Below are 26,984 nucleotides of genomic sequence, written 5' to 3'. Positions count from 1 at the left end.
ATTTTTTTGCACATTCAAAAGAATTTAATTTATTTATAGTTAGTCTATTCAGAGTTTCATATGATGTTTTTTGGTCTTTTAATAATTTGAAGCCATTAACGTGTGTAAAAAAAACAAAACAAAACAAAACATTTCTTTTATATGTGTAATTGTACAGGATAAAGCCATTTTGCATAGTAGCATAATACCAGTCTCTAATTCCGATACACTATAGTGTTCAATTTTTATGCCCATACCTAACTATCTGTTTTTGTTTTGTTTTAAAAGGTTTTTCTCAAGAGTGACCGAGTTGCCAGAATGGTCCACAGTGGAGGATGCTCTGCAAATGACTTTAGAGATGTTTTTAAGAAAAACATAGAAAAAAGGGTCCGAAGTTTGCCAGAGATCGATGGATTAAGCAAAGAGACCGTGTTAAGCTCTTGGATAGCCAAATATGATGCCATATGCAGGGGAGAAGAGGACTTCTGCAAACAGCCCAATAGAATGGCGTTAAGTGCTGTATCAGAACTTATTCTGAGCAAAGAACAGCTGTATGAAATGTTTCAACAGATTCTAGGGATCAAAAAATTGGAACACCAGTTGATTTATAATGCCTGCCAAGTAAGTAATTGGTCTTGCTCAGTTCTGTAGCATTCAAAGCCTTTGCACTCAAAAGGCCAAATTTTGCCTCTACACCCTCCATCAGTGCAGCAGACCCTAAACACACCAGAATCATGTGGTTCCATTGTATGAGGTTCCCTATCTACAGAGAGGGCTCACAAGGAGACTACACCCTGTGCAGAGAGGCTTTAGAGTGGCTTTTTATTAAAAAGAAAACTCATATAACATTAATGGTCCAAAAACCTACTATACATTTTACAGTATTGTCGCTGCAGTGATTTGGGTGATGACTGTAGAACGGGGTGTGTGTGTGTGTGTGTGTGTGTGTGTGTGTGTGTGTGTGTGTGTGTGTGTGTGTGTGTGTGTGTGTGTGTGTGTGTGTGTGTTTAATAACTGCCTCTCTATGGTAGCATACGAAATGCGGGGGAGATGGAATTTGAGGGTATGTGGGTAAGGAGCATAGTGAATGGGAATATAACTATACTGATTCAATAATGAAATTTCCTGTGCATTGGAACTTGGTGGCCTTAGTTGCTACTAATTTGCTACTGGCTGAGTTAGCAGCTGCTTTGCTGTACTGCTCTATGGAAGAAGAATGATTCTCCACAAACCATTGAGAGAACCAGAGCAAAGCCAGTTTAATCAAGACTTGGCCTAAGCCAATTACAAAATGAAGAATTTATTAGTACAGGAGAACCCCATTTGTCTAATCTAATTGGAACTGGGGCCAGATTGGATAATCAAAAACCCCATAAAATAACACTCCTGGAGATCTTTTGTCCAATGATCTCCAAGGACTTTGTTGTTATTAATGAGTAAACACTTAGAAGATCACTTTTGACTGGGTATAATTGTGCCATTAGGAAAAATTGAAACACAGATATCTGCTTTGCAAACGTCACGCAGCAAGTCTGAGGTAGAGCCAGGAACTGAATCCAGATCACCTGAGTCTTTTGGCCATTTTATGGGTTGTAGAATTAAAAAAAAATAATAATAATTTGGAGGTGGTGAGAGGCTGGTGTATGTGCGTAGAAGGGGCTGAGTTTCCCAAGGTTGGTATGGGGAGCTGGTGCTGTGGGATGGAGTGGAACTTTTCCCTCCTTCCCTGCACAGTACTGAGTTCTGCAGTTTGGGAAACCTGTACTATAACTCCTTGGATCACTTCTTTACCTGTTCCAGAGTCAAGCCAGAGGGTGGGTGTTAGGGGAGTTGGGAACAGCCCAATTATTGTCAATTTTGGTAGAGGATTGGAGCAACACACACCAAACCAGAAGGGGTGGGGAGGGAGAGAACTGCTTCAAACCCATCCCAGACCTTTTTCACTATTGGTCATAGTTTTCCAGGGATTTTGTTGTCCTCAGCCAGGCGGGAGCAACCCACTTCCTGGTGACCACTTCCAGGTTGCAACACACTATGTGAGCCATATTGACCCAGTTCATCCTCCTGACTGTACAGGATTGTTCCAAGCAGCACATTTTGTGTAATGCTTTGTGCAGTCCAGTTCAACCCATTTAGGTTTCCACTTCTGTCTTTGGGAGATGATTCCATAGTCTAATATCATAGATCTCGGTTTTCACAGCAGGTGTATCACAGGCAGCTAGCTACCTGTTCCTTATGCTGTTAATGGCAGTTTTTGACAGAGAGAGCCCTCACGCCCAAGCATGGATTTAGGGGTAGGTGACACAGGCAACTGCCTAGGGTGCTGGGCTTGGGTGGAGTGTTGTTTTTTGTTAGCGACAAAAGGGGAAATAGAATGTTTGAAGTAAAATGTTTCAGGTATTCCATATGTGGATTCATTCTTCACTAACCTCCTAGAATGTTCTGGACCTTTGTAGAATCTTGTGCAACCTTCCAGACTTTCTGAGAACTACATTTTCCTTGAACCTCCTAGAATGTTGTCAGCCCCGCTCTCACGGGAATATAAAAGGTGAGGCTTTGCCATTCAGTTGGTGAGATATAAGAATGAACTGAAGTGAAGTGAGACCTCAGTTGCGATATTGTGAACCTTGTTTTATTGTGTAATTGTGATGGCATACATGTGGGGTTGCCATTTGGTCTAGGGCTGGCCCTGCTCACATCCCAATATAGTGTAACAGGTGTTTTGTTTTGTATTCTACTTCCCTGTATTTTCAGGGTATTCACAGAACGGGAGCAAAAGTGAAAACTGAAGTGAAAAATTAGAGTAAAGCAAAATTACATTGCAGCCAGCATTTACAGTTTACACACTTTTATAGGCTTGTTTTTATTTCCCTTAGCCATGGCTTTTTAGACTCTCAGATAGTGACAATCAATACTATCCAGGAGGAGAGGAAACAGCCAGACAAGTGAGACACCAAACATGTTAAAATTGTATATTTTGATCGAGGTTTCGATGAGTCAGCTTCTGGTTTGTGCTTCTGTCAGACTTGGAGTCTGAAATGAAATCCTGAGTGAGTTTATTCACCCTTTTGTGAGAAACAATCACCCCCTTTCCAGCCATCAAACCTGTATAATTACAATTTCTGCAGAGAGTTGTAACTTATTTGCCCTCCTCTTCATGCTTCCCGTCCCTTTGGAAACATGAGGCTACAGAATGTATCTGTGAGGGAAAAACTGTCCTATAGTTACACTGATTGTTGTCAGGGCCATTGATATGGGTAACAGTAGGAGTAGGTAGTGCTGCCTATGAACTCTTCCTGTACCCTGCCTCTCCTGCAGATCCCCTGCACTTTTTGCAGCGGCTGCCCGTGAGGGGCAGTGGCTTGGAGAACAGCTGTTCTCTTTGCTTTGCTGCAGGTGTTCTGTAGTGCTCCCATCGATTGCCTGCAGCCTTGCACCCTACCCCTTTAAAAATGGAACTTCCTCCTTCTAGTTCTTGTTTAGGGGATTTCAGCTTCTCTAGGGATGCTGCTTCTCACTCACTGGTGAAGTGAAACTCACCAGCCATGGGACTCTGACGCAGGAATAATGGGAGAATTGCTGTGGAATATGTTGGGCCCTCAGCTTTCCCTGCAGTAGATGTAGCAGTACCTGACAGGAGAAGGGGAAATTTTGCCTCTCTGTCTCGTCTAACACAGTTCTGCCCCCTCACCACTTCCCGTTTTGCTCAAGGGGAAGAAGAGGACCATCACTGCCAATTCAAAAGGGAGAGGGGATAGAAGTGCATCAGGTGTTTCAGAGAACTCCTTGGTTCAAGGGTAGGAGGCAAATTGATACTTTGTTTCCCTCGCTAAACATCCTCTGCTTCGCACCCCTCAACCAACTGATCTTCTTCTTGGCCTTTGTACACTCAGTAAGGCCGTTCAAGGTCTCCCACCTTTGAAAAATGTTGAAATAGTTGATTCAATTTCCTCCAGGTTAGAGAATTTTAAATTTGCCAGAGCCAAGTTATGTTCTGTTAAGTATTAAAAAATACACACTGAAGCCAAGGGTTGAATTGGGGGAAAGGCTGTGCTATTCTAAGCTCTGCCCACAAAATATGTTCAGCTCATGAGTCCTCAAAATGTGATGCTGCTTACAGTAAATCGCAGATATTCAAATGTTGTTGCGTGACAGTTGACTCCATTACTACCTGAGCGTGGATGCCTCTTGGTGTGGCTTGTGTGAGCACTGGTAGGCTCTTTGGGTTTGACTCTTTTTTGGAGGGGAGAGGTAGCATCTCCCACATACCACCCATTTGTGGCATGAAAATGAGAAGTCACTCTCAGGAAATTGTGCAGATCTGTGATCCATCCCCTCCTTGCCTTTCTTGCAAGAGGAATTAAATCATTAATTTATCTACATCAGTTATATTCTGTTCACAGTTTTGAGGTTTTCTGTGCAGCAGTAACAGCTAGAGACTTAATAATAAGAGATGCCAATATGGTGTCTGGGCTTGTATCAGCTATTTGCTAGCCACCAGAGCCGCTAAAATGAACAGGCTCCATCAACCTAGAACAAGTTTCTTTTCACTAGTTTGTAAGGACATTGGGATCCTGTGCACATTTCCTATTTATGAGCAGAGCTGCTGACCCCCCCTTCTCCCACATAAGCATGTCCCCTGACATCTATATCAATCAGGAATGTGTATTTTGTTGCAGTAGTTTGGCAACAAACTTTCTGTATAGCAAGGTATCATATATTTTTACCTGCTGTTTCCTGAGCTTTCTTCTCACTCTCCTTTTCTCTCTTTCCTATCTTTGTTCCTTAGCTTTTCAGCCTCCTGTGTCTAACATTTTTTCTTCCTTCCTCCATCTATAATTCCCCTTTCCCCTCCTCCTGTATTATTTCTGTTTTTCCCCTGTTAACCTCTTCCATCCTTCATGCTACATTTTTGTGCAGAATGAATGGGGCTTGGGAGATCTGGGGTGAAAATTTCACCCCAGCTTAAAATCCTTGTATATTGCTGCATTGGCATTCAAGGACTGTAATAGCCCAGTAGCCAACCAGGAGAGATGTCCCCAGTTCAGTGCTTAGGACATCTGTAGCCTTACTCTGTGTTATACCCTCCTGTGATAGTTGCTTTTCCTGCGATACACCTTTACCCCTTTTCACTCTTCAAAGTGTAAGCACTGATTTGGAACTCCAATGAGAGAGAGATCTGTGTAGGTTATGCTGCTTTACCCTCAAAGCCAATTACACCCAGCATGTAATTTGCACCCATATTTGTCACTGTTGCATTTGACTCATGTTTAAGATTGCCAGTTAGATATAAAATTTTTCTAGCTTAGTAGAAAAGAATAAAAATAAACCTTTTGTTAGCTAAGTGTTACTTAAAAAATATAAAAGAGACTTTTTTGAAGGAAAACATTTAGTAAGGAAAAACACTGCACCTTCATATACATAAATAATAAACTGTTTGGCATAATAGTGATTGAATAAATTTTGGACTAAAATGCAAGTCTTAAAACAAGCGCACAGTCGGTGATATTCCTGTATGTGGTGAAGTAGGTTCTTCCTTAGGTTTCATACTTGGAATTGAGGTTTTTAAATATGTCCTCCCTTTGTGGGGAGAGGAAAAGTAGAAGATTACTCCCAAACAAGGAAAGAGGATTAGGCAGGTAAGACCTATACTTACAATATAGGTTTCTATGTCCCACTAATTAGTGATATTTTATTCAATCACCATTAACAACTGTTCATGCCATCAAAACTTAATGGTGCCAAAACACTTTCTTCTCAAGGTTTTTCACCTTGCAATACCTGCAACTCAGCAGGTGCCAATTTGGACTAGTCCTGAAAGTCCTGGGATCAATTCTGTAAATCTTGCAGTTGAGGCTCAGACAAAATTCTAATCAAAATCAATGAGAATTTTGCTTGAGTAAAGAATGTATTGTCTCATATTGTAAATTTATTAAAAACAAAACTTTGATTTCAAACTAAAATATTTGAAGACACCCAGGACCTCAAGGTAATCTGCATGTTTAATGTTTGCATATATAGCACTGAGAGTTCTCTATGGTAGCCAAGCCTCTTTGCTTCATTTTCCTGTTTCTTTACACTCTGAATCGTGATACTCAGTTTAGTTCAGTACTCGCAGCATAATTTTGGCTCCAATTCACTACATCAGAATGCAGCTTGGACAGACTGGAGAGTAGTAGCCACAAGGAGTCAGTTGCAGTCCTGATCCTCAGCCAACCCTGCCTTGTGGAAGTGAGAGTAACTAGAGATCTTCTCTAACTTCTACCACTAGTGTAAACTATATAATGTAACTGAGCTTGTGCCATCAGAGGGATTGGACATAGTGCAGCTCTGCTTTGTCTTGCTCCAAAGATTCCACCTCCTCCCCTTTACCACTTGGGTTTGTGGGAGCAGCTGGTGTAAGCAGTGAGGTTGATAGATGGGAGAATGGAGCCCTTCATGTCTAATTAGCTTGTGCCTTTTCTTCTTTGGGCTAATGTCCATGATCTGTTACAATGGATACTTCAACCTGGTTGCTTTTTTGGGGCAGACTCAGATCTGCCAGCCCCTGGCAACAGAAAAATGCCTTGCCTTCTGAAGTTCCCTTTAGGTTTCTCTGCCTTCACACTGGTCAGCGGCTCAGCCAGACCTCCCTGTCCAAGAGCTTTTCTAAGGAATAGTCCAAACCTTAATCCAAATATTTGGATTAGATTTGGTTGAACCAGGTCTGTCTAATTCCCATCCGTGTCCCAGGGCTGCATATGGCTTTTGGGGACGTTATCCTCTTCTTCCCCGTCCACAGCATTTACTGCAATTGGAGTTCCTAAAGACTTCAGGGCAGAGCTAGGCCAAGAAAAGTGAGATTGTGTCTCCTGCTCACCCACTTCATCAAATGTCTCATTAGGCAGTTTGGCTGGCAGAGAGCGGTTTTCTCCAAGTCCAAACAGGGTCTCCACAGCAAGAGGAGAGCCAAGGGCAGGATTGAAGATGCCAGCTCTACTGGGCAAGATGCAGGCCAGGCAAGGCTTTGGCCCCCTATCCTCACCAGGAAAAGAACCAGAGAGGAATGGAAAAGAAATGGATCTGGAGCACTATCCGCACAACTCTGAGGGGAGTGAAGCCAGAAGAGCCTCGCACCAGATGGAAGACTGCACCTGAGTCCTTATAGCATGCACCAGCTACCACACCTCTGATTGCAGAACTCAGCCACCTCCTTCTCCTCTGCTTCCCGATGGGTCACAGATGGAGGGTATTGGACACAGCATGGACACTGCCCATGCCAAAGAATGCAGTAAGGGGCTTTTGGGCCCAGGTACCTCCCCCCTGCTGTCACCTGTGTAATAGGATGTCTCCACCCCCTTCATCCTTTGGCGATCCCTACTCAGATCCAAGACTGAAACTTCCAAAGGAAATATAGACCTATCTGGTCCATGTGGATCCCGTGCAACAGAGGAGTGGAGCTTCTGGGGTGGCTCGTCCCTGAGCTCCAGGCCAGTATCTTCCTTAAGAAACTGAGAAGGAGCCCATGTGAGGAAGGGGAGACAAATGAGCTCAGTCTCTTTGATCACATGGACATCATTAGCCACTGGAAATATTCCTGGAGCAATCTTTGAGCCCAATTTTCCTCCAACCTCAGAAGCAGCATTATGGGTCAAAACTCAAAGAAAACTAAACAGTGGGGCTTCCCCTTTTCACCTTCAGAATGTGGCAGGGCAGATAATCCTGAGTGCCTGGTTCCCCTCCTCACCTTCATGGGGTGCAGCAGGACAAGATCAGTGTGGAAAAGACCAGGCCCTAGATGTGCCAATTCCTCACCTCCTGTCCGGTCTGAAACATCTAAATAAATTTCTAAAAGAGCAAATTTCTTCAAAGCATTCTCACATTACCATCCTCAGACAATTCTTATGTTTGTATATGAATGGGAGCCTTTTTCTTCTATCTTGGATTGTTACCATTTGATCTTCCAGGGTCTCTCTCTCCATGTAGTAGTAGTAATGGCTTTAAGGAAGAAGGAAATTTACTTATCTTTTCCTGGACAATTTTTCTGATCAGGGCTCTGTACAGAAAGCTGAAGCAAACACACAGTGATATGGATCCTGGAGAGTATCTTTGATTCAGGACAAACAAAGACAATATAGTGCCAGAGAAGTCAATCAGAGACTTGGGCTGAGTGAGATCTCACCTCAGAAAGATATTAACAGAAGATGAAGATGGCCATAATGGAAAACAAGTGGAGTTACAGAAACAAAAAATCCAAGTATTATTGGAGCCTATTGAGAATTTTGGTCTCAGGCACAGACAAGCTTCAATGATCTGGAGTTCATTTAATAGCTGTTCACTAACTCCAAAGTATTCTTTCCACATCTCCCTCTATGTATCTCATTTGTTGGCAGAGATTTATCCCCAGTTTGCATAGTTTTTGCCCCCAGCAAATCAGATTTATTGTTTGATTGATTGAAAGGGATCTTCCTGATTCAGTTCAGGGAGCAGGTATCAGAAAAGAACACAGCATCCATCAGCCAGAACAACTCCATCTGTTCAGTGATTCTTTCTTGTGTACTTGTTCAGAATGGCATTCTTCACAATTATTGTCCTGCTTAAAAAAATAATTTTGTTTCTAGAATATGTGCCCAGAAACTGTATCTTTAAATGTAAATAAATATTAATCCTGATTTCTTTTCAACTAAATATGAACTCCTTTCATCTGTGTAAAGATTTGTTATTTAGACATGGTTGGTTTTTTCACTCAGTGAAATCTGAAAACAACTTAGTTAATGAAATGTTTGCCTCTTGAAAAAGTATAATAAATTGGCAGCTCAACTAAAGATAAACTGTCATCTTGAATTTTAAGGCTCTTATCTAATAAAGTGACAGCCAGATAAAATCATTTGGGATAAATTATTGGTGTGACATTCAAGGTGCTTTTGCATACTGAATACGGCGTTTGTTAACATTTATTGCCCTAATTACATAGACTCACTTTGCTTTCAACACTCCAGAGGAAATCTAATCAGTAATTAATGCTTACTGAGAGAAAACATTTTACAAAATATTTTGAAAATGAAATATTAATTCATCTGAAGCAAGCCCTCGAGTTTTCATTCTCTTTATAACTGAAGTCACTGGAATAATCAAATGATAGTTTTTATCTGTCTCTGTAACAAACAGCCTGAATTTTACAATTAACTCTGGGAAAGTTCCTGAAAGGCTGTAATGTTGTTATAGGATATAAAAATACCTTATGTGGTGAGAGTTTGCATGTACATAATTCCATGGCCCTGGAGTGTCTTTGAATATGCTATATAAGAAGTGTTTTATAAGGTCCTATAAATACATAAGGTAATTGTCATTACAATGGACTCGTTTCTCCAAAGGTGTCACTTGTAACAGATTCCCATCTGTACTCTTGGTGCGAAATGGGTGGGGAAACACTAATCATTTTAAAATACCATGCCATTCCCTTGTTCTCTCCCCCCCCCCCCCGAATGACAGTGAGTCTTACTGCCTCAACAGTAAGTTTATTTCTTACCATTGATGGCATAGAAGCTGCCAGATGCTGATGTGTTGCTGTGTGAAAAAATGAAATCACTTAATTTTTCTTTCTTTGCTCCTCATATAGACTAATTATACTCCTAAATCTAGCTGAATCTATGCTTTTTGTAGCAGTTGGTTCCAGAAATTCCTGAGTTTTTTATTTTGTATTTCTGAACTGTAGTGGAGATAGAATGAGATTTTGATCAAGTTGACCTTTAAATCCTCTTTCCATCTGGCAAACATTAGAATTTTATCTCTCTAAAATGGACAGTATGCTCCCACAGTTCTGGGGAAACAGACAGGTGAGAAGAGTTGGGGGATGAGGCTAGTGTTCATAGGAGTATATGGCTGGAATCAGGTTTTGAATTCTGCCTGAGAAAGCACTTATAGCAACTCTTCCACATATTCAGCAGGTTTCTTCAGCTGATCTGTTTGCTACTGAAATCTTCTATGTTTTCATTTAAAAAAAAATGCAGTTTCTCCAGTTGTCATTTCTTGAACATTTCTTTTCCATCTCCATATTTTCTTTTTCCGAGTGTTCCACGTGCTTTGGTGTAACCTGCAAAAGTGATGCCAACATTTTCATCTGTAGTTTCCCATATTGGTATTTTGTTGACAATATATTGATTTTTCTTCCTGTATGTCTGTCATCTGTATGGTATCGGGGTGCTACTTTTTTTGATCTAGTGTTGCCCAGTAGTTCCTCAAGGAATATAGTGGTGGTTTATAGTAGCCTGATTCAGTCAGAAGCAAGTTCTCAGCCTGCATCTTAGATGTCATGTGGTCTCCTAAACCTCAGATAAAGAAGTGCTGCTTCTGTTTTCTTAGCAACCATATTTCATTTTGGCCTTAGTAGGTATCTGGTGTCAGGAAACCATCAGTACAGTATTTTTGTTCTTTTAGGTAACTTCTCTGAACACTTTTCTGCAAAATCTTGCATCTAAAACGTAAGACTTGTTATAGTACCATTAGCCTGAATGTCTTTTTGGTTAAATTTTCTAATGGGCACTTGATATCTGTTCAGGGATAAAATATTAGGTAGCCTCGCCAACCCTGAAAAAGTCAATAAGTGTTCAGTCATCTTCTCAGTTGCCATTTGGTAATCTCAGCAATCTTAAATTTTTGGTGTGGGCTTGATTCTTAAGTTTTATGTTTGTTTCTTCTTTTACCCAAACATTTAATTTCTCCTTTAGGACAAGGTCAGCTAGCTGTTTGTTTATGCAGATGTGTATATTTTCTCCTCTCCCTTCCGCATTTGGGCATATTAACTACATCAAGGGCAGTTCCTACATTTCTTCTTTTGCCAATAAATATACTCTTTACCTGTTTATTGTAATGGAGAAATTATTTTGTTTTTAGGAGATTTCTATCAATACACACACTTTCTTTCACCATTCATTATCCCTCCCTTACCATCCCTAATTTAAAGTTTTTAACTTCGAAAGTTGAATCTGTCTTCTGAAATGCATTTCATGTCAGAACACTCACATGCAACCAATGTGTTTTACAGCTGGTACAGATCTTCAGGGATCAATGTTGCCCACTCTCACAATTTTATTGGAAGTCTCAAGATATCTGGTGTTTTTTTCCTGAAAGCCCCAGCCGTAAAAAAAAAAAAAAAAAAAAATCCTTTCTCATGGTTTTGGGAACTTGGCATTTAGTAGGAAACCAGGATTTTTAAATATATATTTCATACATTTTATTCTATGGAGATCATCATTTGGAACCAATTTCTCTTCACAGCATTTTCATTAGACAAATAGGAAAATAGCCTTTTATATATTCTTGCATTACATTATGAATGCATAATGTATCAGCAAAAATGCAAGTGAGAAGATAGAAGGTAGAGTATTTTATGGGCTACAAAGTGAACAATGCAGATTTTACAATAAAGCCTAATTTAAAATTAATCCATTTTATACATTTCTGGTACTGACTTGTGGTAATGGAATGGCCTGTGCAGCTAAATAATTCGTTGGGTTACTTAGTTTTTTATTTTCTTTCAAATTTTCCTTTTAAACTGTATAGCTTCAAAATCTATCCTCTACTATCATTCTTTGAGCGAGAATCTGCAAGCATAAGTGTACTTTACCTAAAAGTAAGTCTTAAGACATTATTTGTCATAGTCATCTTCTCTCTTCTGGCTCCTCACTCACTATAACACAAATTGAAATCTTTAATGGATAGCCAAGATTTTTTGGCTTTTCTTGAGCTCGAAGTAAGAGGAGAATGGGAGCTCCTAGGCATTGTCTCCATTGTAGGGTTTGCCCAGCTGATTTGCACTTGGTTTGGCCTCGCCAGGGTGTGAGCAGTTACACTGCAAAGCCCTGTACAAGTTACTGTATCCATGTGTGTCACTAAGCGTATATCTACACTGCCAGGCTGTGCCAGTGCTGCAGGATTGATTCCATGGGATTGATTGAATGGGCAGTGGAGGCCCACTCAATCAATCCCAGAAGCGCTCTCTGGTTGACGCCTGAAATCCACCTCTGCGAAAACCATAAGGCTGCGTCAACCAAAGGGCATTTCCCATCGGCGCAGTGCAATGGAGACGTCATGGTAAGTGAAAGTTAGTAAGTCAACAGGAGATACGCAAGCTACGTTATGGCAGCCGGCAGTATAGACCAGGCTTAGGACTTCTGGGGCATGTCCCATGGTTCTTTGTGCTGCAGTGAGCTGAGCCACTCTGATTATTTCCTAGTGAAATATGGGAGAACTTGTTACCAGCCTGACAGAAAGTGAAACCCAGGCTGTAACCTGCTCCCTCAGCTGTGCCAGCTATGCTGGTTTGAAAGCACCACTTAACTCAGGTCAGATGTTTTTGTGGTGGACAGGAAGGGAGTTAGTGGCAACTACAAACCAAATAAGTAGTTGGGCTAGATCTGCAGTGAAGATGTAATCTAAGGCACTTGGACTGTAATTCAAACAGTTCTCATGTTTTTCCCAGCTATTTAGGCCCATTCATTGGCCATGTGCTGTTTATACAGTTCTTTGCAACACGACAAGTGCTAAGTATTATTATTAAGAGATGTCAATAGTGAACTGGCTTGAAACAGACAGTAAAAAAGGATTGCAGATATAAATAGGGTATAACTGGTGGGGAAAAAAGGCAAACTAATTTTAAAAATTATAAAATATTTATTTTTAATTTAATTTTTTTTTAAATTTCCCCACCTCCAGCCTATACTAGGGTATGATGAATCACTAACATCCCTTTGCTTTGCACCGGTTTCTAGTGGCTTTGCATCACTGGAGTAGCAAAAACCAGCCTGAGCTTTTACTGGTAGATCTGCCCCATAGCATTTACTTTATACTATTTGAAAGACTAAACATGGAAAATTAAAAAGACCCCAAAATCACATCGCCCCAAAACTAACTAGTAGATTGGCAATGAGACTTTACCTTATAAAGAAAGTCAAAATATGCTTCATAACACAGCCTATTCTCTATGAAATTTTTAGGCCTCTGAGTGTCAAGAGGCCTCAGCATTTAGTAAGTAATAATGAGAAAGTATCTGCCATTGTAGTGTTTTCTATTTTTTATTCCCTCAAACCCTATCCCTCTCTCCTTATTTCTCTAAAGACTCAAAAACATAAGGTAACCTTCTGGTTAGACTCTTCTGATTGGTTAGTTTAGAATTACCTCAGTGCCAGGGCAGAAGAAATTATATCACTTAATTGCATTCTAGGTCTTTTCTTTTCTTTTGGTGCTTAGGTATTCAATGGTTCAAAGCTTAGTTGTTAACCAATGCTGAATCTTATTGAAGAACACTTTATTTCAGTTTAAGCATTTTGTCTTAACTCTTCACTCACTCCAGTCATTTTATGGTCACAAACCATAGCCTTTTTATTCCAGTTTCAACTTCAAGTACCCAGACGTATAAGACAAAATAGAATACAAATATCAAAATGACAAAAAATAATAGAAAAACCTATATTGCCACATTATTTCTGAGTCATTGCCTGTACTTATATAATTTGCTAGTTTTATGTCAAATGAGTCTTACTTTAACAAACTTGTCAGCAGTTACAGCAATAGGAGAATATATCCAGTTAATTGATATTATAATTTTACCTAGAAAGATGAAAATTGTCAGGCATTGGAATTTCAAGTGTTACATTGAGTATGTACCAACAAACCAAAAAAAATGAAAATCCTTTTTTAAGATTTAAACCTTGTGTAGTATTTCAGGTATCACCCACTTACTCATGTACAAATATATTTGCAAAACACACCCCTTTTGCTGGCCAAGAAGAAAAGAAAGATAGCAGCTGGACAAATTGGAAGTCAGCTTTGTATTGATTATTGTTGGATTTTTGCTGCCTTTTATTTAGACCCTCTCTTGAGCTGTTTGATAAACACAATAAAGGTAAATAAATATAGTACCAGGTGTGTCTGTAGTAAGAACCTTATTGAATGGTTATTAAAAGAAGTTTATTTGGTTTATGACTTTAAAATACGCCAGTGATACTATACTGTGTATATTTAGGCAGAGGATATTTCAGGTGTTGAATATCATTGTAGATCTTTAGATGACAAATCTTTTTGAGTGTTTTACAAAACCCAGCCTGTGTTCTTTCTATTAAACAAAGCATTGTGTGGCAGAATTATTCACTGTTGATGTTGATTTGTTGACCATAATATAGCCTTTCTCAATATAGTTTTTCAAAATGAGTAAATAAGTGCTTGTAAAAGTGAGAGACTGATGTTGCCACCTTAAATGAGGCATCAGACACTGGTGCTATGCAATTCTATTCATCTCTCTGACAATAGAGACCAACTCTGACATGCAACACTTACTGGGTGGACTCAGGTCTCGCATCAGATATGTACGTGTAGCTTCCAATGACTACAGTGGGAGCCGTATATGCCTAACTGAGCAGATAATTTGATTCCCTGCTATTTCAATCCAGGCCTTTCTTCAGAGGACACTGTCCTTTTTTTTTATTTTTGACAAATAGCATGATAGTTTAGTCATGGACAAATAGTATCTATGACCACCGGACCAGGAGGACGAGGTAGATGAGGTTTTCTTCAGTCAAGTAGGGAAAGTTTCCAGTTCACAGGACCTGATTCTCTTGGGGGACTTCAATCATCCTGACATCTGCTGGAAGAGCAATACAGCAGAGCACAAACAATCCAGGAAGTTTTTGGATAGTGTTGCAGACAACTTCCTGGTGCAAGTGCTGGAGCAACTAACTAGGGGCCGTGCTTCTCTTGACCTGCTGCTCACAAACAGGGAAGATTTGGTAGGGGAAGTAGAAGTGGGTGGCAATCTAGGCAGCAGTGACCATGAGATGGTCGAGTTCAGGATCGTGACAAAAGGAAGAAAGGAGAACAGCAGGATACGGACCATGGACTTCAGAAAAGCAGACTTTGACTCCCTCAGGTAGCTGATGGGCAGGATCCCGTGGGAGGCTAATATGAGGGGGAAAGGAATCCAAGAGAGCTGGCTGTATTTTAAAGACACCATATTGAGGGCACAGGAACAAACCATCCCGATGTGCAGAAAGAATAGCAAATATGGTAAGCGTCCATCATGGCTTAACAAAGAAGTCTTTGGTGAACTTAAACACAAAAAAGAAGCTTACAAGAAGTGGAAGTTTGGTCAGATGACTAGGGAGGAGTATAAAAATGCTGCTCGAACATGCAGGAATGAAATCAGGAAGGCCAAAGCACAATTGGAGTTGCAGCTAGCAAGGAAGTGAAGGGGAACAAGAAGGGTTTCTACAGGTATGTTACCAACAAGAGGAAGATTAGGGAAAGTGTGGGCCCTTACAGAATGGGGGAGGCAACCTAGTGACAGAGGATGTGGAGAAAGCTGAGGTACTCAATGCCTTTTTTGCCTCTGTCTTCACAGACAAGGTCAGCTCCCAGACTACTGCACTGGGCCGCACAGAATGGGAAGGAGGTGAACATCACTCAGTGCTGAAGGAACAGGTCCAAGACTATTTAAAAAGATTGGACATACACAAGTCCATGGGGCCAGATGCAATGCACCCGAGGGTGCTGAGGGAGTTGGCTGATGTGATTTCAGAGCCATTGGCTATTATCTTTGAAAGCTCGTGGCAATTGGGGGAGGTCCCTGATGACTGGAAAAAAGCAAACATAGTGCCCATCTTCAAGAAAGGGAGGAAAGAGGATCCAGGGAACTACAGACCGGTCAGCTTCACCTCAATCCCTGGAAAAATCATGGAGCAGGTCCTCAAGGAATCCATTTTAAGGCACTTGGAAGAGAGGAAGGTGATCAGGAACAGTCAACATGGATTCATCAAGGGAAAGTCATGCCTGACCAACATGATTGCTTTCTATGAAGAGGTGACTGGCTCTGTGGATGTGGGGAAAGCGGTGGACGTGATATACCTTGACTTTAGCAAAGCTTTTGATACTGTCTCTCACTGTATACTTGTCAGCAAGTTAAAGTAGTATGGGTTGTATGAATGGACTATAAAATGGATAGAGAACTGGCTAAAGCATAGGGCTCAATGAATAGTGATCAATGGCTCCATGTCTAGCTGGCAGCCGGTCACAAGTGGAGTGCCCCAGGGGTCGGTCCTGGGACCGGTTTTGTTCAACATCTTCATTAATGATCTGGAACATGGGTAGATTTCAATTCATCCTTCTTTGTATGATTGCAAACCCCAAGTAATTTGTAATGTTTTATATAAATGTCATCGTGTGCTTGCTTGCTTGCTTCTGTGTTCTATAGGCTGAAGATCTGCACTTAAGAATAGATTCGTCAGAGAACAGACAGTGTCAGTACTCCAGCATTTATGAATAATCCTGTGAAAACAAACCAATAGATGCATGTGATAGAGGAAAAATAATTTAAGTATGAAAGAAAATAGATTTCAATGTTAATCTTAATTGTACTGGTTTAATTTTCCAACCTTCTCTTTTTATTGGATTTTTCATTCCAAAACCTGTTATTAATTCTGAAGTTTTGAAAAGAGTTTCATAATAGCAATAAATTATAGCCTTGAAAAATACAACTGCAAGAAACACTGGAGACTTAGAATTCAATATCTGACTATCTACCATTCTCTGGTTTCCTCATCTTGATACCTAAACAGACCACAGTGAGTGAATAAATATTTAAAATATTTGTTTCCAGTTCACAGTGTACATTTTTCACGTGTATCCCACATTGCATAATTAACAGTTTCTGTGCATGTGTCTCCATGTAAATGGAGTACCCAACACCTGGACTTTTATTTTTGTATAAAATCTGAGGAAAATAATAATAACCAAATTGATCCTATCTATAATTCACAAAGCCACATATCCACAGAGCAAGCTGCACACTTTCTTCAAATGTTTTTTTCCAAGTACCAAAAGATTTTCCAAGTACATATAGTTTCCCTCCAAAAGATTTGGGATATGGTATATAGTTCAATATGGAATTCACCTACAAATTTGGATTCGCTGGGATTACCAGATTGGGAAGAGAGAAATGATTGTTTTAGAGTTATGGGTCCTTGACTTCCTGGAACTTAATGCAGCAGAAAACTCATTTTAAATTCAGCTCTGCAAACCAAAGAAAAATTGAGCCGCATGATTCTTTAAAATGTTGGATTTGGGGGCAAGAACAGTGCCATGAACGGCCCACGACAGAAAGGATCTTGTGCATAAATGAGTGAAAATTCTGGGTTTATTCAATTAAAAGGGAATGCTAGGGTGTGCTCAAATCCAAACAGGCAAATTGAAACAACTGATGCTATTCTCTACCATGCAAAGCTAGGAAAAGACACTTTGCTGTACTGTCTCGTTCCCCAAAATAGCATTCCTTCCAGTCACTAGACGACAAAATTAAGCTGCAAAATATAGGGTGATCAGGCTTTAACTCAGACCAACGCAATGTTAATTTGAATTGTTAGTTTTCAAATGTTTGGTTTGGCCACTTAAATGAAAAACTGCTTATTTACCCACCTCTTTTTTTTTAAAGTCTACCTGGAAGGTCCTTCCAATGCAGAATGCAGCCACCCACCTATCTGTGTAGTATATTTGGCAAGAATAATATCTATGTTAGTGTGAGTCTGCTTCCTTTGTTTATTTTGAAGTGTAATTCAGGATGTTGATGCCCTCTCAATCTTCAATAAATTGGAACATAATTATTTCAGAGAGCATCTCTCACCTATGCCATGGGTGTTAAGATCACTTGGGAGATTCTTCATTTCCAAAGTTTGAACACTCTCTATGCAACAGGGCTTTCTCAGTAGAGTGGTCCTGACTTTGGAATTTGCTTCCATTGGCAAACTGTCAAAGGCTACATCTAGTATGTGGTGGAAAGGCTTTTTATTTTGTTTAGTATCTGAATGATTTTTTTTTTCCAGTTTTGTGCTCACTAATTAGTATTTAATCTGTCACTGAAGCACCTAGCTGCCATGGGAGTTCACATTATAGAATTAGTAAAATAAATGTGTGTTTGTGTATCTTGGTTTACATTTAAACATTTTTCTGCTAACCATTTTGTACAAATAAATACATAATCAGGTTAATATAAATTCAATTTGACTTTTGCAGTCTTCACTGTATGTTTGAGAGAGAGTTGAATTATATGAGCAATTCCAGGACTTCTAAGATACGTTCAGGACCCAGAAATTCTCATCATGGCGGGCCCTGTATTCATACCTTTAAGCCAGGGCATGAGAGCTTTCAAGTTTACATACAGAACTTTGACCTGTGACATAAAAGGACATAAGGATACTTTGAGTAAGATGTACGATGTCATGGATATATGGAAGCTTGAAATGTAGTGTTTTGGGACATGTCAGCGTAAAAATTCCAGGCACAGCTTCTGATAACTTTCATTTTGGCATATGTTGAATATAAGGATTATATAACTCAGGCCAGTATAGTGCAGGTAGTTATTGACTAGTCTTCTTGTGTGTCTGCATGATTACTTGTCATCAACAGGGTGTTGAATGTATGGTGTGAAATTTTCACCCGTTTCCGTCCCTTCATACAAGTAGAGACCAGAGTGGCATAAAAGGCTTGAAAAGCTCTGCATTTGTCCTCCCAAGAATTCCCCTGGCACAGGAACTCAGGAAGACAGGCTGTCTCCTGCAGATCCCTGGCACAGGGGACATGCCAGGGGCACAGGTTTGGGAACAGAAGAGGGTGGGGTAGCAGGTAGCACTGCAGAGATTCTGACCAGCCCTGCTGTGCACAGGCTGGAGGGCATAGGTTGTTCTAATTTAGCATCGAAAGACTGTCTAAATTACCCCAAGGGCTACTCTGGTCACCACAGCAGTCCAGAATCAGGAGAGCACAAATGTGGCTTACAGACAGCTTAGTGCCACCTCCTCCTGACTGACAAATTCTGTGCTATACCTCACAAAATCTCACCCATGATATGGAGGGAACAGAAAGAGAAACTCTTGGTGGAGGTTGTGATATACAAAATGGAAATGTATCCTTAGATAATTCCCAAGGCAGAAAGAACTTTGGATTCACACTATATTGTAGCTTCCTGTGACTACACACCCTCCTGCACACCACTGGTGGCATGGTGTGGCATGGTGCAGTGAGGCAATGGCTCTACCTCTGTTTCCCTCCTACTCTTGCCTTCCACTGCTCTACTTGTCCTCCAGCAGCTTCTGTATCCTGGTGATATAGCTCTCCAGTGATGTCAGGCAACCGTTCCATCCCTGCAGGGTACCCAGAGTCCAAAATCAATGCTAAGAAGTAAACTCTTCCATTCCCTGGGAAAGATCCTGGGTAGGCAGCATTCTTTCCCGGTTCCACTTCTCTCCCACACTGAGAGTTCCAGGTCTGCTCTCTCACCTAGGCAGCAAATGAGTTGGTCTCTCCCTTTTTAGCTCCTCCCTGGATGACACCTGCTTCAGGTGTCATGGGCTGGGGCTAATTGGGCCCCCAGCAGCCCATTAACTTGTGTCTGATTTGTGAAGTTTGTATATCCCATCACACTCCTGTTTTGTTTAATTTAAAAAAAAATGCCTTTATAGTATTGGCCTTCTCGAAAGGTGATCTACAGAGCACTTTCAAGTTCACTTTTTCAGCTTGTGAAATTCATGGTCTATGAAGATCCACTTTATCTTCATGTGTTTTTCATAAATTCATAGATTCATTTTTGTCAAAATGCCTCTTTTCATGATTTTCTAAAAATAGTGCTTGTAAGCCCCCTTCATGAGAGAACCTGAGGGAGAGATTTAAGCTGTGCCCCTTGCTTGTTGTTGTTTGTAGGCTTGGTGGAGTTTTATTTTTTTATGACCTGAAGGATAATGATTATTTTAAAGCATTTTTTTAAATGTATCTATTTTAAATTTTCATAGTTGTGCAAATTATGTTTGTTTTATTTTTAAATTGATAAAAATGCTTAAAACAATTTTAGGACTTAAAATGTACATGTTAATATACGGAAGTTGTTAGAACATTTCATAAAAGCTTTGCAGGTCACCTTTTATTATTCATCTTTTATTTTCTTGCTGCAGACAGATTGAAGTGTAAGTAGTTTAGAGCATTGTGTGGTGGACCCTGAAGTTGTCTTTTGATCTAGGATTTCTTGTAAATAGTGTATATTTTTTTCTTCATCATGATGGAAAGAGAAGGTCCTGGTTAGTTTTTGCAAAGTTTACAGATTATCTATGTGTGTGATAAACCTCTTTCTCTTGTGTTTGCTTTACTTTGATTCCTCTTTGCATATAACCTAAAATACTACCAATTCCACAAGGTTTTTATTTGCCAAATCCAGCATATTTTCTGCAGTCTGTGTATGTTGATTGGGAGACGGAATGGGTTGGGTGGTAGGGGAACAGGAAGAATTAAGAACTGATTATGTACACAGAATTCCCTTTGAAATCAATGGGAATTCTGTGTGTGTGTAGCCTGCAGGATTAGGACCCAGATCCTCAGATATTTAGGGGTCTCTCACTGATGACTCCTGTGAATTTGGGCTGAGGCTATTAGGATGCAGTGCTATTGAAGCCATCCATCACTGCTATAGGCGATACTGATCCTGCAAAGTGCAGAGCTCCTTCTATGAGGTGTTGTGCCCCTCAACTTGTGATGAAGACAATAAGAGTTCAGGCCTTTTAGAAACTTGCAGGAGGACCTCTGCATCTTACAGGATGAGGTCCATTATTAAGTGTTAAAATCTACAATAGTGCAAATTTTGCAAATTCAAGTCAGAATGTAAAAGTTTTAGGGCCTGATTCCGCAAGGTGCTGAGTACTCTGTCCCCAATCCAACAAAGTATTGAATCATGTGCTTAAATTCTTTTTAAGACTGAGCCCTCAGACTTCATAGTAGCATTGAATTAATTACATTATTAAAAAGAAAAGAAAATATAAAGCAAAATACTTTATTTTGGGGAGATTTTATACATCTGAAAGTTTTAAATTTTATAATCAGAATTATAATCCAGAATCTAATCTGTAAAGAAGGAAAACAAGAAAAAAAAAACCCAACCCCACTGTCATCACCTTTGATAAAGAAATTTAAGAATTATGTTCTTTACATATATATAAGGGGTTAAATGAGAGACAATTGTCTGATAAGACATTGGAGAGTGATTTTTTTTCCGCTGTAAGACTCCCATCTATCTGAAACAAAAGACTGATAAGAATTTTTAATAAAGGAATTAATAGAAACCAGTTGAGTATTTGGGAAAACTACACAGATTGGCCTTCAAATGCTACTTCTGTTGCATCTGCAAATAATTTAAGGGTGAAACTAATACCCTTTTAGGATTTTGTGCCCTGAAAGGTGAGCTTGATGCCACCTCCAAAAGGGCTCTTGCTATTGATTAGGTGTTGATCTTTTGTATTTTCTGACTTCTTTGAGACTTGCTGATCCTTCTACAGTACGTACTTAGCTGCTAATCCTGACTCACAAGCTTGAGAAATTTTAGGAACGTTGACAGACTTTCCTGGGGTCAATACACATTAGTAGTTGACTACTTTTAGACCCAACACTGCAAAGTCTTATGAACATGTTCATCTTTACAGTTGACTTTACATGCAGTCAATGGTTCTACTCAGAGTGCATAAAGTTGAGCATATGCATAAATCTTGGCAGAATCAGAGCTTTACAGACCAGCTGTTGCTTGGAACAGGTATCTTTTTTTCTGGGTACTCCTGTCTCTGATGACAAGGAAAGGGGAAAGTAAGAACAACCTGCATTTAAATATTCCACACCTACTATGTGTCTTAATGCCATGTAGCACAGCCATGAATCTGACCCTTGGCTTTTTCCTTATCCTCCCATTCCCAGGAGTAGTGCTGGACTCCATTAGTTGTTGGTGGAATGGAGTAATCAACCTTTTCCCCTCTAACATCATAAGAAGGCTTTTTAAACTTCTCCACTGTTATTAGAATGGCCTCTGAGTGCGTCCCTGGAATACCAGACGTTCTGGACTTCTGGGAACAGTGTGACCCCGCACCTGCCTGCGTGACTCTGCCCACCCCAGCGTGACCTTGCATGTACAGTGTGTGCAAGGTCATGCTGGTGGGGGCAGAGTGGTACTCTCTTCAAAATGGCGCCCTCCATCCTATGCAGCATGATAGTGGAGAAAACCACGTCCAGTTTTACATTCATACTGGACAGGGGACAAACCTTGAAAAAACAGAACTGTCTGGCTTGAAACTGGACACAAGGCCTGCCAGACTGTGATCTTTATTCCACCACAGTCGCTGACAACTTTTCCCTTGTTGTAGCAGTGTAATTGTAGCCATGTTGGTCCCAGGATATTAGAGAGACAAGGTGGGTGAGGTAATATCTTTTATTGGACCAACTTCTCTTGTTGAGGGAGACAAGCTGTTGGTGAGTGAGCTCTTTTTCAGGTCTTATTGAGCTCTGAGGTGGCTTGAAACCTTGTCTCTCTCACAAACAGACGTTTGTCCAATTAAAGATATTATCTCACTCATGTTGTGTCTCTAACTTTTTCTCTTAGCTATAAGACTGAAATGCCATAGCGGGGAGCTGTGGGCTACCTCAAGTAGGCGCTTCTGAGCAGCCACCCAATATAGCAGAGCCCCGACTGGTCAGTATGGAGAGAGCTCGTCACTGGGGAACATTGTGGCACAGCAGCTGCCAGCCACTCAGAGTGTAGAGACAAGTTATTGTGCTTGTTGATTTGTGTGGCAGAAATGAGAATGAGCCCCAAAACTGCAGGTGTGTGTTTAAAATACTTTGAATTCAGTCATTAATTTAGAAAACCAACATGCAGCTTTAAATGTAATTTCACATTAATATGGAATAAAAAAGTTACAAGAAACTAATTTAACATTAATGAAATGCTTAGGGGGAAGAGTGAGCTTTGGTAATTATGGATGTGAAGAACTATAATTTCTGTCAGGTCAATATTCCCATTTGTATATAATTAAAATGTTTTAATTTCTTATATGAATGATATTTGACATACTGTGTGTGTGTGAGGAAATGAAACAAGTATCATGAATTTAGCGCATTACCCCTTGGCAATATGATTACCTCTTCCACTTCAAGTTGTTCTTGTATTTTAGCCAGATTTTTTACATAGTGGCATTTCCCTTTTATGTCAAAATGCATGAACATATGTTAGGGTCCTTTAGGTAATATAAAAATAAACAATGATATTTAAAATCTGAATGACAAGTCATGCTGCTCTTGGATTTCAGCCTTTAAAATCATTCATTCACAGGTGCTGATTCATTAGACCTATGCTCCCTTTCTATATTGTTTATGTGCATAACCAAATACATAGTAAACTCATGTTTATTGACCAAGACATTATGCTGTTGAGCTGACCTGTGGCTCTTACTCTGATAAACTCATATTGAAAGCCTCAGTAAGGGCTATCACAATAGAATCTGCTTAATCAGAATAATTGAATAGGTAGGTAGTCTTACTTGCCACTTAGGCAGAATTCCCAGTTCATGGAAGATGTTATTTCAATGGTAACGCTGTCCATGGAGCTGAAGATGCAAAAACATAGAACTTACCATACTGATTCAGGCTAGCTGTCCATCTAGTCCAGTATCCTGTCACTGACATTGGCTAGTACCAAATGCTTTGGAGAAGGCTCCAAGAGAAACCTGCAGTAGCCAGTTATTGTTTCTCCTAACCAGTCTCCTGCCCAACCAGTCCCAGCGTCTTGCTAAGCAAGTCTGGGCATTTCTCCACCCCGCTTCCCAATCCCAGGTTCCCTCTCCTTGGCAGGTTCCAATCCACTTCCCTGACAGGTGTGACTCTTGTCCCCTCTGCATTTGAATCAGGCAGCTTCCTTCTACACACTGCCTGGGTTCAGCAGGAAGTCACTGGGAGCACAGAAGAGACAGCCTCTTTGTTTTCAGTCAGGGACCTGGCCTAGGCATGACCATCAGCATCCAAAAGCTGCAATTGTAGGGAAAGTGCTGCTCAGCCCCAGGTTGGAGCATGCCCAATAAAGACAATCTTAGGCAATTTAGCTACTAAAATGAGCATGTGTGAACTGAGATTTTTTTCAAAACCTTAAAATTTGGCCCAGTGTGGGTGGATTTTCACAGGGCACATGTGGAAAAAGCACTTCCTGGATGCACAGGCCACTCCCCTGCCAATTTCAAGTCCCTGCTCCAAAGCATTGGGCAATGGAGCTGTTCAAAGAAAAGGTCATCAAACATTTTCAACATGGGGAAACAATATATTTTTCTCTAGCTTCTTTCTTGGCAGTGACTAAACTATTTTGACTGAAATTTTGGGGAAAAAATCAATTGCTGTCTGAGGCAGACAGCTACCATAGAAAATTTAAGCCCAAATGGTTCAACTTTGGCAAAGTTATAAGCAACTGAAAACAGGGTCTTATAAAGGGAAGTGTTGTGTAACCTTAATAGTCAGAGCTACCAGCCCTGCTTAAAATAGTAATAAAATACCTTTGCTCTTTTAAGGGATGGGAGAGGGAATAAAATATATTTTGGGGGGGGGGGGGGGAGGGGAAATGGAATGCAAAATTTAGGTTGGAAAGTGGCAAGCCATTGGCAAAAATAATTGATTGGCAAAGAGGACTTTTTGATGAGCACATGAATAAGGATAGGAGGCCTCTTGTGAGTGTTCAGGCAAAACAGCAAGAAGCCAGAAAGCAAGGAGCAACCAGATTTTGAAAGTGATAAACTGGAATTTATTGCAGTTGCTGGCACACTTGGTGAGCTCTGGGGGAGAGTTTTTATGGGGAATTAAGTAGCATGGATGCATGTGGAAGGATTTGGGCAGCTTGGTGGAACAGGGTAAAAAAAAATGCTTCCTTCCTTTCCCTCCTGCACACCTTTCTTATTTAGGGACAAAGAAGGCAGTGGTTGATGTTATGTAAGTCATTTTAGTTACGTTGGAAAAGCATTATCAAACAGGAATGATTTGCAGTGTTTTCTGATGATTCTAGAGTCATCTAAACTCTGGAATCTCAATCCTTACCTTATTCCTTCAACTAAATGTGTTTTGTCCCCAGATCTCTCATGCTTTGTTCTGGGCTTTGCTCAACCTGGCAGCCAGTTTTACCTTGTGTGTTACAGGTTTCAGGCAGCTTGTTCTAGTACTTAACGAAAATGTTGTTTTTAATGAGCTGGAACTTTAATATCTTCCAAACAAAAAACTGTCATCAAGTTTCTGTAGAACTTTTTTCAGTGAAGAGTTCCACCATAAAATAAGGATGCAAAATGAATACGTAAGCCTTAAGTGACATAAGGAATATCACAATTGTCAACACAGTTAACAAGTATTACATATTCAGTCTTAATCCCTTGTATAAACATAAAGTATAAGTATAAACAAACCTGGAGGGGCTGGAAACCAAAAACAGGTGTAACAGAATATCCATGGCTTAAGTGAGGATGGAGGGTCTTAACTGGCGGAAATAATGACCCACAGACTTATGTAAAATTCCAATGACACTTGAGAGTTCGTTTTACGTGCATCCCAGTTTCAGCTGAGTGAGAGAGAGCCCAACCCTAGATGTATGGGATTTCACCATGGCAAAAGGTAAAACAAAATTGGACACAGTGCATGAAAAATAAACAAGACTTTGCATTGTATAAGATCATCTAATATAGAAAAGAACAATTCCGAATTAGTGGAGCAGCCTTTGTTCCATATTTTAGCCCTCCAGATTTGGTTCTGTCCCCTATCATAAATTAATGAAGCAGGTATGATTAATGTATAAATATTTAAGGAAGATGCAGTAACTTAAAAATAACAATGCAAAATAGTCCATTTTGTAAAGAAGTTTGGGTATAAACAGTTAGCGGGCAGCTAAATATTTAGAAAACTAAAAATGCCAAGGTTTCTCAAGACAGATTTTGTGAAAACGTCAGCTTCATTAAATGAAATGGTCATTTCACATTTTTTTAAATAGAAAAATATGTTTAAAAAATCAGGCTTTAGCCAAAAACTTCAGCTATTGAACCATGTTAATAATGTAGGAAGTTATTAAAGTTGTGCCTTGAAGCATTTCTGCTGTTAAAGGCTTCTGTTTCAACCCTCTCCCCTTTTGTGTTGATTATAATTCAGTCATTTAAATTCCCTTCAAGCAGACACTTGTCACACAAATTTTCATCCTGGGATATTTTTTTAAAATGTAAATAATGTTGTCTTGCTTTTAGACAGAGGCAAAACAAAATTGTATTTTTGATACGTTGGTTTTCATTTGGATTAAGCAAATTGATGGTTTTTTTTAATTATGTTTGTAATGAAAAAGAAAATAGAAGATATACAAGTCCCTGAGGACCAAGTTCAGTAAGCAGTTTCGTATTGTGCTGTCACATGTTGGGAAGAGACAGAACTGGAGATATATGTGGAATCCCATAAGTCAGAGCATTTTGTTAAATCTAGACAGTAGGGATAGGATACAGAGTGACCTAAACAAACTGGAGGATTGGGCCAAAAGAAATCTAATGAGGTTCAACAAAGATAAGTGCAGAGTCCTCCACTTAGGAAGGAAGAATCCCATGCACAGCTATAGACTGGGGACCGACGAACTGGGCAGCAGCTCTGCAGAAAGGGACCTGGGGGTAATGGTGGATAAAAAGCTGGATATGAGTCAACAGTGTGCCCTGGTTGTCAAGAAGGCTAATGGCATATTGGGCTGCATTAGTAGGAGCATTGCCAGCAAGTCACGGGAAGTGATTATTCCCCTCTATTCGGCATTGGTGAGGCCGCATTTAGAATATTGTGTCCAGTTTTGGGCCCCCCACTACAAAAAGGATGTGGACAAGTTGGAGAGAGTGCAGCGGAGGGCAACAAAAATGATTAGGGGGCTGGAGCACAGGACTTATGAGGAGAGGCTGAGGGAACTGGGCTTGTTTAGTCTGCAAAAGAGAAGAGTGAGGGGGGATTTGATAGCGGCCTTTAACTACCTGAAAGGGGGTTCCAGGGAGGATGGGGCTAGGCTGTTCTTGGTGGTGGCAGATGACAGAACAAGGAGCAACGGTCTCAAGTTGCAGGGCAGGAGGTCTAGGTTGGACATTAGGAAAAAGTTTTTCACTAGGAGGGTGGTGAAGCACTGGAATAAGTTACCTAGGGAGGTG

At 40.2% G+C, this 26,984-nt stretch overlaps 1 protein-coding gene across 3 annotated transcripts in view; it reads left to right on the top strand.

Annotated features, from left to right (window-relative positions):
* The window catches only part of CADPS2 (calcium dependent secretion activator 2), a 501,284-nt gene that overhangs the window by 143,402 nt on the left and 330,898 nt on the right, over nt 1-26,984 (top strand). For all 3 annotated transcript variants that reach the window (XM_067564292.1, XM_067564291.1, XM_067564293.1), the window contains exon 3: nt 268-600. In XM_067564292.1, coding sequence (XP_067420393.1) covers nt 268-600 — 333 coding nt within the window. The remainder of the gene's footprint in view (nt 1-267; nt 601-26,984) is intronic.

This window comes from Emydura macquarii, unplaced genomic scaffold, assembly GCF_026122565.2.
Source record: "Emydura macquarii macquarii isolate MOO-44397 ecotype Brisbane River unplaced genomic scaffold, CSIRO-AGI_Emac_v2 contig_2636, whole genome shotgun sequence".
Lineage (NCBI taxonomy): Eukaryota > Metazoa > Chordata > Testudines > Chelidae > Emydura > Emydura macquarii.
The sequence above is the reverse complement of the archived record's forward strand: the minus strand, read 5'-3'. Positions and strand labels throughout refer to the sequence as shown.